The 14,515-nt window shown below is 49.5% G+C and overlaps 1 protein-coding gene across 1 annotated transcript in view; it reads left to right on the top strand.

The window, feature by feature from the left end:
* The window catches only part of DIPK1B (divergent protein kinase domain 1B), a 38,298-nt gene extending 24,092 nt beyond the window's left edge, over positions 1 to 14,206 (top strand). Inside the window, exons 3-5 of the mRNA XM_037879617.2 lie at positions 10,831 to 10,938; positions 11,954 to 12,130; positions 12,984 to 14,206. Of these exons, the coding sequence (XP_037735545.1) occupies positions 10,831 to 10,938; positions 11,954 to 12,130; positions 12,984 to 13,796 (1,098 nt within the window). The 3' untranslated portion in view covers positions 13,797 to 14,206. The remainder of the gene's footprint in view (positions 1 to 10,830; positions 10,939 to 11,953; positions 12,131 to 12,983) is intronic.
* Positions 14,207 to 14,515: the final 309 nt, after the last annotated feature.

Genomic DNA, 14,515 nt, shown 5'->3' with positions numbered 1-14,515 from the left:
TACTGCTGGTCAGAGATACATGACCGTGTGTCTATTTCTGTGAATAAAAAGACTGCACCCAGAATATACCTGACTCATATCAACCATTTCTCACCCGGGCAGAACAACCCTGCAAGGCCCTGGATTATGGTGTTCCGCTCAGCCTATGGGGCCATATTATTATTAGAACTTGTTCTGATAGAGAGAGCCCAATGGACCCCATTGTGCTAGGTGCTGCATGAACATGTAGTGAGAGAGTCCCTGCCCCGAAGAGCTTATAGTCTAAACAGACAACACAGGATTATTACCCCCATGTTACAGAGGGGGAACTGCAGCCTAGAGAAAGGAAGTGGCTTGCCCTAGGTCACACAGGGCATCTGTGGCAGTACTGAGAACTGAACCCAGGTCTCTGGAATCTCAGGCCAGTGCCTGAACCCGACGGCAGACCCTCTGCTGAAAGGCGCTAGAGAATAGGCTTCGAGCAGAGGGAGGCATGATGCAGACGTGAAGAGGCAGCTCCTTCTGGGAAAGCATCTCAGGTGCCTGGAAAACAGCAGATCAGCTCCCTGAATTTATCTTTCCATCTCCCCTCACGCTCTGCCTACCTGTCTCCAGCTGCCAGCTCTAGTAATCTCTCTGTGACACATCAGCAAGCCTACGTGTCTATACCCTTGCTCCTGGCTTCTCCCTCTGTCTCATTACAGCTGCATTAATATTACAGCACCCGAGTTGTAGGCTGTCACTGGTGTTTTCTCTGGCGATCCGCAACTGCCAGGGGCGAAGGCTTGTGTACTGGTCCGGGTCATGCTGCAGTCGGAAGCTAGGGAATGCTTTCACTTGAGACTTGCCCCGTCTTAGATGTAAATTAATAGCACGAGCAGCAAGATCAGAGCAGGGAGACAATAGCCGTGGTCCTGGGAGCATTGTAGCGCCATCAAAGCCTGTTAGAGTGATGGGTTTATATGCAGGGTGACATGCGTGGCGGATACCGAGCAGCTAGCGGGAGGTGGGAGGAAAGGGTTGCCGGAGGCTATAGCAATGGCAGGCAGATCTCAAGAGCAGGGATGTTGAAGAGGTTTGCAGGTCTCAGCAGTGAATTGAGCCTGTGCTAAAGGGGGCAGTTGGAGCCCTTTGCTCAGCGCCAAGAGCGTGCCATAAAACCTCCCCCTGTTCTCGTCCAACGAGGATGGAGAATGGGAAGCCAGCTTCACCCTCTGGGTTTGGGCCATGGCTAAATGGGACTAGGGCTGTTTGAGTAACACAAATCAGCTCCCTGCTACTGCGGTGCTTCATTCGCACCTAGTTTGTCCGTTGGTGTTTTTATCTGCCTGTCTAGTCCCTCTATCCACCCATCTAGAATTATAATGCCACCTCCATCACTGTGGCATCTGAACACCTTACAAAGAGATGACTCTCTCTCTCAGGCTTTCCTATGCACAATCTTATAATGCTTGAGTTTGAGTCCAACTCCCCAAGCCAGCTAGCCTGAAATGTGGATTTCAGCTATGTAGGGCCAGACTGTGAACCCCTTACTCCCATTGGTGAGTAGCTACACACGTACGTTGTCCCGGAGAGGGGAGGGAGTTCACAGCCTGGGCTCTTAGCTTGTTACATCGGTTGATTTAATATTGTTCATTGTTAATAATGCAGTAGCACATAGGAGTTCCAGTCACGGCCCAGGCCCTCATTGTGCAAGAGGCTGTACAAACACAGAATGAGAAGACAATCCTTACTCCAAATTGCTGACACTCTAAGTATGAGGCAAGAGGCAATAGATGGATACAGGCAGATCCCCTGGGGAGCACAAGGAATCAATAAGACGGTACTGGTCAGCATGATAGGCTGTGGTCTGAGCATACCAGCTGCGTAATTGATCGCAAGCGTTTTGCATCCTGGCAAAGGGGAGCTGAGATATTAAAATATTCAGGTTTGAAAGCTGGGCCCCAGTAACGCCTCGTAACTCCTAATTCCCCTCCGTGTTAACAGCCTAGGACTTGGCATTGTCACAGGGGGAGGTCACGAGTTGAGCTTGTCCTGGCTGGAGGATGGCAAAGCAATTTAATTAGGTGTCAGCAGAGAGGAGGCTAGGCCAGGCGGACAGCGGCAAATTAATGTCAAAGTCAGGCCATGGAAATGAAGTTACAATGTCAAGGCAATGACAAAGCGATTCCTGTGTCAGGGGAGATCACGGTGCACTAGCAGAATGGCAGCAAAATGATTTCAGTCCACGCCTGCTGTTGGAAACCAGGACTTCTCAGTGTGAGCTGCACATTGAAGAGGAGTGGGGAAAGCCGTGGCTTCTGGAACAGCGGTACAGAGGCCCAAACAAAAGCAGTGAAACACAGAGAAGTTGTGTTAATGTAATGTTACCTAATTGACCTGAATTGCTGAGTAGCCTGTGTTAGGCAGGGGGTCAGGCTGCAGGATCACAAAGGGCCTTGCTGGCCTTAAAATCGATGAGTCGAGAGCAGCAATGAAGTGCCCCAGAAAGGCTGCCAGCTGGAGCTCAACCTGGTTGTGCCTAGGCTTTGTAGCACACAATCTGCTCTGCCAGAGGAACAAATGCAGCTTGTGTGGCTGCTCTGGGGAGATCCTGAACACATCAGTATATCTCTGGCAAGGGCACGCCCTGCAGGCCCATCTGCGAGAGGGTCGGGTGCATTGCTGGGGCTAGTCCAACATGGCTGGGCTGAGGCGTTAACGAAGAAGCTCCTGGTTACACTATAGTTATCTATCCACACAACCAGACTGCATTTCCCTTCTCCCCGACCTGGGTTCCAAGGAAGCATTCCCAGAGACTGGGTTTTCCCTTTCTCCTTTATGTCATGGCTCCACTTCTCTGGCAAGGAGATTCCTAGCCATTAGCAGACAGCTTTGCTGTCTCTACAACTGCCCTTAATGAGATTTTAACAGCAGCTCTTGATCGTCCTCAGTGCGTAACTACTGAGTTAATTGTGTCAGGCAGTGGGCGCCCGATCACTAATCTTGCAGTAATAAAGGGAAGGGAAGATCAGGAGGTCAGAAGCACTAGGCCATTAAGGATGCATTAGCGTGGAAGAGTCCCTGTTATGTCCCCCAAGCACACATTGACTGTGAGAGGGACCTGGAAGCATACACAGGCCCTTATTAAGAAGTGCAAGAGAGAAGGGCAACAAAAATGATCAGGGGTAGGGAACAGCTTCCATACAAGGAGTGATTAAAAAGACTGGGGCTGTTCAGTTTAGAAAAGAGACACCTGAGGGGAGATATGATAGAGGTCTATAAAACCATGACTGGTGTGGAGAAAGTGAATAAGGAAGTGTCATTTACCCCTTCCCATAACACAAGAACCAGGGGTCCCCCAGTGAAATTAATAGGCCGCAGGTTTAAAACAAACACAAGGAAGTATTTCTTTGTATAACGCACCACCAACCTGTGGAACTCATTGCCAGGGGATGTTGTGAAGGCAAAAAGTATAACTGGGTTCAAACAAGAATTAGATAAGTTGATAGAGGATAGGTCCATCAATGGCTGTTAGCCAGGATGGTCAGGGAGGCAATCCCATGCTCCGGGTGTCCCTAACTCACAGTCAGTTCCTTTCTTATGGCCTCTTCCTACTTGGGTCATTTTTTTTTTCCAACATAAAGAACATTGTCTAGAAGTTAGAACCTGGGCTCAGGAGTCAAGACTCCTGGATGCTGTTCCTAGCTTTGGAAGGGAGTTTTGGCCTGTTGTTAAAGCAGCTGGCTGAGAGTCAGGACTCCTGGGTTCTTTTCTCAGCTTTGGAAGGAGACTGCAGGCCTGTACTTAAGGCTGCTGACTGAGAGTCAGGACTCCTGGGTTCTCATCCACTGAGTCATCACTTCGCCTTGCTGTCGCTCAGTATAAATGGATTTAAAAATACTTATTCCTCCCTGTTGCTGTGAGGCTTAGCTGACTGAAGCCCTCAGACCAAGTGCCTGGCAGATTCATTATTTTAATGGGTTTTTCCTCTTGGCATGTAAATTCTCCTGTTTGTTCCCAGTACTTCCTTTTTGCTAGGATTTTCTAGGGTGCCAGCGTGAGAAGACGGGCCCTTCCTCATTGGCTGGCAGGGGGAAAGGGCATGCTATGCCCATTTAGAGGTCAGAGAGGTTGCTGCTGGGGTACATGCTGACACCTGTTCTCTATGCCTTGCACTCATCTGTGCAGGCAGCTTGCGTCCAGGAACTGGCACTCGTGCCAAGCTCCTCTGCTCACCCCTAAAGTGGCAGCAGTCGGTAAAGCTGCGATTCCACCCCATTTGTGCTAAGATCTCTTCCCTCTCAGCTCCATTGCTAATAACGGCTCCCTTGGTAGGGAGCCTTTTCATTTGCAGGCACACTGTGCTCACTTCAGATTTCAGCACTGCCGCGCCTGCCTTGTTTTGACATATTAATTGATTCTACTTGGTGAGACGTCGCTGAATCAACCCCGCTCCTAACGAGCCCGCTTGATGAGAGAACATATGACGACGGTATTGCTGGAAATTGCTGCCAGGATAGATAGGGCTGGCCTCGGAAATGCACTTATCATTACATGGAATAGCTACGGGGTGATTAAATGGTTGGTGGTCCATGGGTCTGCTGCTGTCCTGTCACCGGCACCATTTGAGAGTCGACCCACACGGCCGGCCAACCTCATTGCTGCTCTGGCATAAATTTCCCACTAAAATGTGTGTGTGTATGTGTTAGGATTATGGGGGAGAAGGGTGCAAGTGGGTGGATTGCAGTCCCTAGGCTTTCATTGTGCCCTTGAGCACCGCTTGCCAGCCTTGGTAAGAGTGCCCTTCCCTGCCGTGTGCTGAGCTGGCAGCGGGCAATGGCTGGGCTGGGTTTCTACTGACTCTACTTGACCCCATCTATTTCTCACGAGCAGCCCAGGCTCCAGGCTCTGTCTGCTCCCTTGGGTTTCCTTGTTGGCTCTAACAGATTCTGCTGGGGCAGATTGTGGGTGGGAGCAGACAGGATTTGTAAGCTGGTGCAGGAGTCTGCCATCTGGCCATGCTGAACTCACTGCTGCAGGCACCCAACCCTCCTGAGTTGAGGGTTCATTTGTCAGCTGTGGGGCCTGGGCCAGCCCCATTGGGGAAGTGTCGGACTGGGGTACACAGGCCACGTGCTGCTGGGAGCATCCTCCCTGCCTGGCTGAGACAGCAGCTCGCCTGGCTCTTTGCTTTCCCTTAGCTTCCTTTTTCAGAGGCTTATTCCCAGGCCTGAATCCCCAAGGCACTGAGAGCTCAGTGTGGGAATTGATGGGAGTTGCAGGTGCATCCGGCTGCATGCCCCTGGGGAAGGCCAAACAGCCAGGGCGAGCACAGTGCTGAAGACTGCACAAGCCTTCACAGCACAATCCCTTGCTGCCAGACTGCACAGGTGCAAGCTCAGAACGGTCCCTCCATGGGGGAAGAGCTGTTGGTGGAGCTGGGGATGGAGGGAGAGTCAATGTCATCTGGGGACACTGGGAAAATCCATTTATTTTCCTAACTCAAAGTCCAAGTCACTGCAGGGCCCAAGCTTCTTAACTGGCAACAGCTGCTATGAATCCAGCCTCTGCATGGACTTCAGTGGCAAGATCACAGGGGATGCTTGGTCAGTCAGGCAGCATCTAAATTGCCTCAGGAGAGGAGAACTGAGCAGCTCCTTGAATTTACTCATTTGTATGAAAGCATCAATCAGCTTGTGGATCAGATGGTACCTATGCTGCATGGGCAGGCGCACAGCCCTGCTGGGGAGGGGCAGGAGCTGGGTCCTTTGAGGACAGGACAAATGTATTTAGGAGGGAAGGCAGCCTTATCTTGCAAGTTTGGGACAGTGGTTCATTTGGCCAGGGAGGACCCCCTGCCCATAAAATGCCTTTTCAGTTTATATGTGGCTCTTAGTCACCATTGATTTGTATCCAGCAGCTTTACCAGCCATCCTAGCAAACACAGAACAAATACACACTGCAAGACCCCTTCTTCTCCCCGATTCAGGTTCATCCCAGCTAGCCCCTGTCCCCAGTAGTTGCCCCCTCCATCAAACCTCAAAGATGTCTCATCTACTCAGCAACCTGGCATGGCTTGCATTACCACACCCCCAGGCCTCCCTGCCTAGACTCTCTCCCTCCACTACTAGCTACACAACAGCTTGAGTAAAGGAGACTTTTTAAAAACAATTCCCGCCTATCAAGAAATCCCCCAACAAGGGCCCTAGCACTGCAGCAACTAGGAGACTTGCTACCTAACTAAGGGCAGCCCAGCCCTCAGACAGGCCCTTTCAAAGGCTTGGACACCTTCCCTTCCTGCTCTCCAATCAGCTCTCCCTATTAGCCAGACTCAGTGATGGCAGGTGTAGCCCATCTCCCACTCAGAACTTGTCTACACAGAGTTGTGTCTGATTAACGGTTCCTGATTTACTCCATGAGTGGCCACCCTGATTCTGGAATAAGGGTGCCTTGTTCCAGTTTAGCTTAACCTAGCAGGTCAATCAGGAATAACTCCACATGTAAACAGCCCCTCAGACTCACAAGTCCCTGCTTGTGACCACTTCCCAGGCTTGGCTTTATAGTGTTGCTTGTTTACTGACCCTCCCTAATTTTGCAGGGCAGGGAATCTCAGCTCTGCTCCAGGGCCTGGCACCTTCCCCCAAACTCTCTAGCTAGCTGGCTGTCTCCTTGGGAAGTGGGGTGCTTTTCCCCACCCCACCCCTGTTTAGCTACATGAGTGGGGAGTTGAGGTGCTTCCCCATCTGGTTCTCCTGTGCTGCCTCTGTTTGACCCAGACTATCACCACCATAGCAAGCAGAGGCACCCCCTTTCTTATAAACGGAAAGATGGTGGCTCAATCCTGCAAGGTGCTGAGCACTCCTGTGAGATGCCAAGTGCCCTCAACTTGCTGACATCAGTGGGACGAAAGGGCCCTCTACCCCTGGCAGAATGAAGCCCTAGGGCAGGGTCAATGTGACCATCTCAAATTGCAATTCACTAAAAGCAAAGGTGGCCTGTTTCCCCTCCCCTAGCCCTTGACATTGTATCTGAGACTTGAGGTTGCAGTGGTGCTGACTGGAGGAAGTGTGTGCTCCTGTGCTAAAGAGGGGAGGAATCTCTAGTGACAGATGCTCCCATTACCATAGGCTGGGACATGCCTTAGCACCACTTTCACCTGGAGAGGGGCTCAGAACAACTCCCCCCAGCTCCAGTTAGCCCTGACCATTTCACAGCACAGCTGAGCTCCTTGGCCTTTGTGGCTGGTATTTAGTGCCATAATGGGCCAAATGGGAACCCCAGCATCCTGGAACGCTGGGAGAGTTTGGATCCCGATCCAGTTTGCAACTAATCCCCATCTCAAGAGTAGCGCCCTGGCTGGAAAGCACCATCTCCAGATTGAGCCAGAGCATCCTGTTTGCGCTTATCGAAAGAGCTGGGCAAAGAGTGGCGTGAAACAACCCAAGTGAGGGAAGCAATGCGATGACGACACAGCCCATCTCCCCACTGTGAGAGCGGCAGGTCATTTAGTGCTGAGCTGCCTGCCAGTCCATCCTAATTAAGGCACCACTCATCTGTCAGATGGAGACTACCATGATAGAATGAGTGATTACCAAGTATTGATCCACTCCCTGCCTGTGGGGACTAATTTGTTTATTGATGCCTGCTGGATCATTACGGCAGGCCTGAGCCCAGGGATAGATTGGGCTTAAAGGGGTGGGTTACTTTCAGAACAGAGAGCAATTAGGGTGACTAATGCAGCCATTTGAGTAGGCAGCTGTGCAGCACATGTCCCTGGCTGGGTGGGGGAATCTGCTACATTCTCAAGCATTGGGCTCACCCTTATCTGGTGCAGCAGTTGTCCTGCTTCTGATGATGGCTGTTTGATAGTGTCCAGCATGGGGCTGGACATGGGCTGTAGGCAACAGGTCAGATCAAACTGGCAGGAAAGGCAACAGCTCCAGCTGAGCTGCACAGTCTGCTTTGCAATAAAGCCAAATGTAGCTGGCACATGGATCCAGTGTGGAAAACTCAGGCCCAGCTCAGTTGAAGTGACAGGAGCCAGTTTTACCTTGGCCTTGGCTGTTTATGGTAAAAATTCTTGGGCAAGATTTTTAGAAGTGTCTAGTGAGTTTGGGCACCGCCATTTGTGGGGACCCAACCTGAGCCTCAAAGTGGCTGAGCACTTGCCCTCTGAAAATCACAGCCCTTCTAGTTGGCTCAGTTTGGGCATGCAACAATCACGAGCCACGTCTGAAAATGTTGGCCCTTCTGACTGACGTAGCTCTTCAGGGATTTCACAGCTCTTTGCAAACATGAATGAGTTAAGCCTCACCCACCTAGATGATATTGAACAACTGCATTATCCCCAAGTTACAGATGGGGAAACTGAGGCACAGAGCACCTCTAAGTATCTGAATCCCCCTGACAAGTTTTGTGTTTTTACCATCGCCCTTTCCTAGTTTGTAAGATTTTCTTTCCTGACTCCGTTACTGGCTGAAAGACCCCCCATGAGCAGAGGAAACCATGAAACTGAATATAAACAAAATGCTGTTGAATGCACAAAGTAAACAGACAGAAAACCAGAGCAAATATATATTTTCTCTACTCTGCATGTATGGTTATCTTAGCGGGTCAACTTCTACCAACAGAAAAAAAATTGACAGGGGAGAGGGATAGCTCAGTGGTTTGAGCATTGGCCTGCTAAACCTAGGGTTGTGAGTTCAATCCTTGAGGGGGCCATTTGGGATCTGGGGCAATAATTGGGGATTGGTCCTGCTTTGAGCAGGGGGTTGGACTAGATGACCTCCTGAGGTCCCTTCCAACCCTGATATTCTATGATTCTATGACCAGACTGTACAAAACAGGGGTTCTCAAACTGGCGGTCGTGAGGTTATTACTTGGCGTGGGTCACGAGCTGTCAGCCTCCACCCCAAACCCCACTTCACCTCCAGCATTTATAATAGTGTTAAATATAAAAAAAGTGTTTTTAATTAATGCGTGGGGGAGGTCACACTCAGAGGCTTGCTGTGTGAAAGGGGTCACCAGTACAAAAGTTTGAGGACCACTGGTATAAAACGTATTTAAAACATATCTAACAATATAAAACTAGTCCATATAGCTACTGAACCATTAGCTAGTCTAAGTCCTGAATCATTTACTGTAGGGTTATAGTAAATAGTAGGTTTCAGAGTAGCAGCCGTGTTAGTCTGTATCCGCAAAAAGAACAGGAGTACTTGTGGCACCTTAGAGACTAACAAAGTTATTAGAGCATAAGCTTTCGTGGGCTACAGCCCCCTTTGTCGGATGGATAGAATGGAACATATAGTAAGAAGATATACATATACATACATACAGAGAAGGTGGAAGTTGCCATACAAACTGTAAGAGGCTATTAAGATGAGCTATTATCAGCAGGAGAAAACAGTAGTTAATTAACATCACTTCAGTTTTATGTCTGAGGTACAATATCCATTAGCTAGTTACACCTGAATCCATGATTTTTTTAAAGTTAGTAGTACATGTTTGTTTACCAATGGGGCATGGGGGGAAAACTGGAAACAGAAAGCCCCTCTCCACCCCACAAAGGCCATGATACTCTTCCAAGGGCAAGCTCCAGCCGTGGAGACACCAAACCGCCACTCTGCTCCCAGGAGACTGTGCAGCTTTCAAAATATGAGCGTGTGGTGCTGTGCTCCTTGCACTTGGCACTGCTGCCCCCTTTGGGCTCTTGGTCTTTGGCTTCGCCCTTTACCGGGGTTACCCTATAGGAACAGGCTTGCGAAAGCTAAAAGGCTACAACAGCTATACCGAGGACAACATTAAAGTTCCATGCACTCTTTATGAGAGCAAATAGGATTCCAGATGCGTGAAGAGCATCTAGCTGTGCTCAGAGGAAAATGCAAATCTCAAAACGTAACTAATGAGGTGCTAGAATACAGAAAGAAGTAAACTGTGCTGATCATTCAGTTGGTTTTCTAAGCATGCTGATTCATTTAGAGTTCAATGTCCCTGGACTGGCTGTGTTTAACTCCCACCGAGGGAAGCACAGAGCTCTTAGTCAAGAGTGGCTGAACTTTACATCAATCACAGAGGCTAACCTAGAGAGAAGATTGGCAGCAGTTCAGAATGTATAGTTAAAGCATTGAGCTGCTACGGGCTCTTCTGTGTTTATTTGCACAGGGGTCAGAGAGTCAGAAACGGAACTGAACCTAGCTGCCTCTTATAATTAATTTTTGTTTGGGTTTTTTTAGTAACTCAGGCTGTTCTAGCTCAGTATTTAAAAGCCTTAGCACCAAGCACTGAAGTTAACACCCTGTGAAAATGGTGGTGGGTAGGCTGGACAGCTGCAGGTTTCATCCTGCATGACTCAGCGGACAGATTTACATGGACCAGGACAGCGAGTAGACAGTGCCATAATCAGATGGGGCGATTAGTTTCTTTGAACTGCCTGTTTACATTCTGCATTAAGGTTAAATCTGTCCGACCCTCCTTTCATTCATTGCCCTTGGCAGTCATACCGAAGCCAGGTGTTGCCATGATCGTATTCAGACAGGGTGCTGGGACCCTGACCCAGGAGGTGGTGCGTAGACTCATTGGCACAAGGCTCTGGAAGCAGGGCTCAAATGAACTGTGACTCCTTGCAGCTTGGGAACAACTCCGTGGCAGTAGAAAATGGATCCTGCTCATGGACATTAACTCCCATGAGTGTGGGAATGGGGCAGGAGGGGCACTGCCACCCCCCCCCCCAACTGGAAGCCTTGGGCAGGCACAGAATTTGCCCCCCATGCAGCCCCATTGGCCTGATAGGAGCTGCCCCCCCATACAGAAGTCAAACTATGCCTCTGAATCTGGAAATGAGTTGGCTAACATCTCTCTCCCTCTCCCCAGTGCGATCAGTACAAGAAGGGGATCATTGCTGGCTCAACATGCAAAGACTTGTGTGAGGAGCACACCCTGGTGTTCCAGCAGTGTCTTTCCTCATCCCCCACTCAGCAGGTAGGTGGGGCTGTCTGAGTTCTGGGAACTTAGCTTGGTGGACAAATGAGTCTCTTCCCAGAGGGGGGAAGTAGGCTACTGGTGCCCCTTTAAGATAGACGTATGCCATGCACACCCCCTACTCCTCAGAGCCTAGTTTTCACCATTTTTGTCACAAATGTCTTTTGCTTGGGAGGTCTGGGCTGAGCTCCTTAGAAACCTCAGTGGATGCTGCTTCCTTCTCCTGGAGCTGCAGGCCAGCCTGTGCTGCTAAGTAACCTCATCCATCCTCTGGCCAGTCTCCTACAGTCAAAGCGGGGAGGGGGGGCCGCGGGAAACAGACCACATTTAGGGCCTGATCCACAGTCCATGAAAGTTCCTGGGAGCCTTTCCATGGATTTTGGATCAGGCCCTTGGAGATGAAGCAGGTCAACCAGCTTTTCTAGCCTCTGGTGGCATTGACAAGAAATAATCGCTGTACGGGGGCCATTAGAAGAGTGGGGACGCAGTGCTTACCTGAACTCTCTGGAGTTGGCATCCAAGATCCCCGTTAAATAAAACGGAGAAGACTTGGTGCAATGCTGGGCTACCATGGCAGTTCTGTGGAGCTTCTTTTCAACCCCTCCCTTCATAGGTGGGTGAACACACTCCCCAGACCACCTCCACTGTGGTTACCCCCGTGTGCCTCCGCACTGGCTGCTTCAGTGGAAAGGCCAAGGGCCAAGGGGGCCACCCTGAACCCTTCTCTTCCTTGCCTGGGCCATGTTGGCTCCACAGCGTAGGCAAAGCCTGCACCACCACTGCCCATCCGGTGCCTATTATGCAGATATAGGGCTGCATGGCTGCAAACCCACCCTCTTACTGTTTGCCAATACAAAACTCACTGGAATTGGTGGAATGAATCTTACTGACATCCAATGGTCCCCACAGCCACTGGGCTCTCCTGGGAACCCATGAAGAACGCACCAATTAATCATCTGCATTTGCTTTCACCCAGTCAGTCTTCCCGTGGTCACTTACCTCTGCTTTGGTCCAGGTTTACAGGGGCCGCTGGATGGAGAAAGAAGTGATCATTAAATGTGGTATTGAAGATGCCTTAAAGGCCGACAGCAACCCCGATTCAGTGTCCAAGAGGGACGTGGTTCTCTTTGACAAGCCTACAAGAGGGACATCCATGGACGAATTCAGAGAGATGCTCCTGAACTTCCTAAAAGTCAGTGTTGCTGAGGCTCCCAAGCTCTCGCATTGCGTTTTTCTGGACAGGGTATTATCACCTCCATTTGGAAGTCCTTGGGACCAGCAATAGTGCTTGCCAGTGGCGAGAAGCCTAAAGCTAAATGCATTCTTCTATCTCCTGTAATCTTTGAAAAGATCCAGTCCTGTCTGAAGGACTCTGATCCCCACTGTTTGTTGTAGAGTGAGGCTTCGTGTGATATGTCATATTCAAGATAATCCCCAGAGCAAATACTGTAGGAACCACTAGATAAGGATATACATCCAACAAAATCACTGTGTTAGGTGCGACGGTACATTTCATTCTCATTTTGTTCTGTTTTAGTGTGAGTCTCTACCACTCCTGTGCAGTCTAGCAGTAGTGTTTGAACCTAAATCAGGGTGTTTAAGAGGACATCTTATTTTCACTTGAGATGTATTTACTCTTTTGTAATTAGAATAGAGATTTGACTGTAATAGATTTCCTACGAAGAAGGGGTTGGTGGCTCTGATCCCAGATTGGCTGCAACCTGAGGCTGGCTCCAACTGGTTTAGAACCACTACACTCCAAGGGCGTTGGACAGGCACAAAGGTGCGTCAAGAGCATAGCCAGAGAATGCTGCACTCTGCCTATCCCCTTGAGGGCTTATCCCACATTAGAGCAGCTTTCAGCAGCAAAATCACTCTGAGAAACTAAAGGGCTGTAAGCAGCTGGCTGCAGCAGAGTGCGTGTCTCAGGGTTGTTCTAGCACTTTTACCTCACTCAGAGAGCAGCACCCTAATACTCTGCCCTGAATTAATGTACACAATGGGTAAAATTTAAAGAGCTGATGCAATTTCTTATTGGTTTGCAGGCTAACCTAGGAGATCAGACATCACTTGCAGCCTTGGTGAACCAAATCATCACCATGGCAGATGTGAACAGAGATGGGAAAGTGTCTCTGGCAGAGGCCAAATCCATCTGGGCGCTACTTCATCTGAACGAATTCCTGCTCATGCTCTCCTTGCACGAGAAAGAGCACACCTCCAAATTGCTGGGGCACTGCGGGGACCTGTATGTCACGGAGAAGATCCCTCACAACTCCCTCTATGGTACTAATGTCCCTCACTTCTTCCAGCCATTGCTGCCTTCAGCCATCCACCGAATTATTCACCAGTGGTTTGCCCCAGCCTGGCCCAGGAGAGCAAAAATCGCCATTGGCCTTTTGGAGTTTGTGGAGGAGATATTCCATGGGACATACGGGAACTTCTACATCTGTGAAACCAGCTTTAAGAACGTGGGCTACAATGACAAGTATGACTTCAAAATGGTCAATCTGAGGAAGGTGGCAACAGAGATGACAATCAGAGGTTTCCTCAAGGGACGTCACTGTGAGCAGAACGTGGACTGCACCTACGGGAAGGACTGCATGGCGACTTGTGACAAACTCATGAAGCAGTGCAAGAGCGACATGGTCCAGCCCAACCTGGCAAAAGTCTGTGGGCTGCTGCAGGATTACTTGCTGTACGGAGCTCCATCTGATTTGAAAGAAGAGCTGCAGAAGCAGCTACGAACCTGTATGACCCTTAGCGGCCTGGCTAGCCAGATGGAAGTGCACCATTCACTTGTGTTGAACAATCTCAAGACCTTGCTTTGGAAGAAGATTTCAAATACCAAATATTCCTAACAGGGCAGCCGTGACTGTGGGCTATAGTGTTGGTATCCAGTTAAGGATAGAAGGTCATGCCTCCTCATTCCACCAGAGGAAATGCACCGGAAGCAGGTAGTTCACATGGCTGCAGCCCTTTTTCCTTCATGAAACCCCCCGCCAATAAAGCATCAGTGACCCGTACCACTTAGCAAAATCATCAATAGCGTGCTTTAGGTCTGTAAAGAACATGATGCAAAGTAGAAATACCAACAGCCTGGCTGAATAGGTTTGGGGGAAGAAGATAGAGGAACCAGAGTCGAGCTGCACCTCTTTCCTGCTAATCAAGGAACAATCACAAGTGCAGAAAGAGAATGAATCATCATGCTGTAATTGTCATATCTTATTTTGATGAACACTTCTGATGTAAATAAATAGCTTTTATGTGAGCAGCACTGGTACGTCAATGGCAAACAGCCTTTTAAATACCAGCATCCTGGTGATTCTTAAAAGGGTAGATTATCCCACCCTGGAGTCTGCACAATTTATTTTAACGTCTGAATTTGAGTCTGTAAAATTCAGACACCGTGTTGGGAGCAGATAGACAAGCTCACCCACACACACTTTGAGTCTGGTTGTTACACACCTTCCTGAACTGCCTGACCACATAGTAGGTAGGTCCTGGCGAATACTAGGTTTTCTAGGAATTCTAGGTTTTGCTACGCTTGCGAGAAGAAGCATTGCCTGGTTGACCGCAC

This window comes from Chelonia mydas, chromosome 16, assembly GCF_015237465.2.
Source record: "Chelonia mydas isolate rCheMyd1 chromosome 16, rCheMyd1.pri.v2, whole genome shotgun sequence".
NCBI lineage: Eukaryota > Metazoa > Chordata > Testudines > Cheloniidae > Chelonia > Chelonia mydas.
This window is presented reverse-complemented; position numbering and strand designations above follow the sequence as displayed.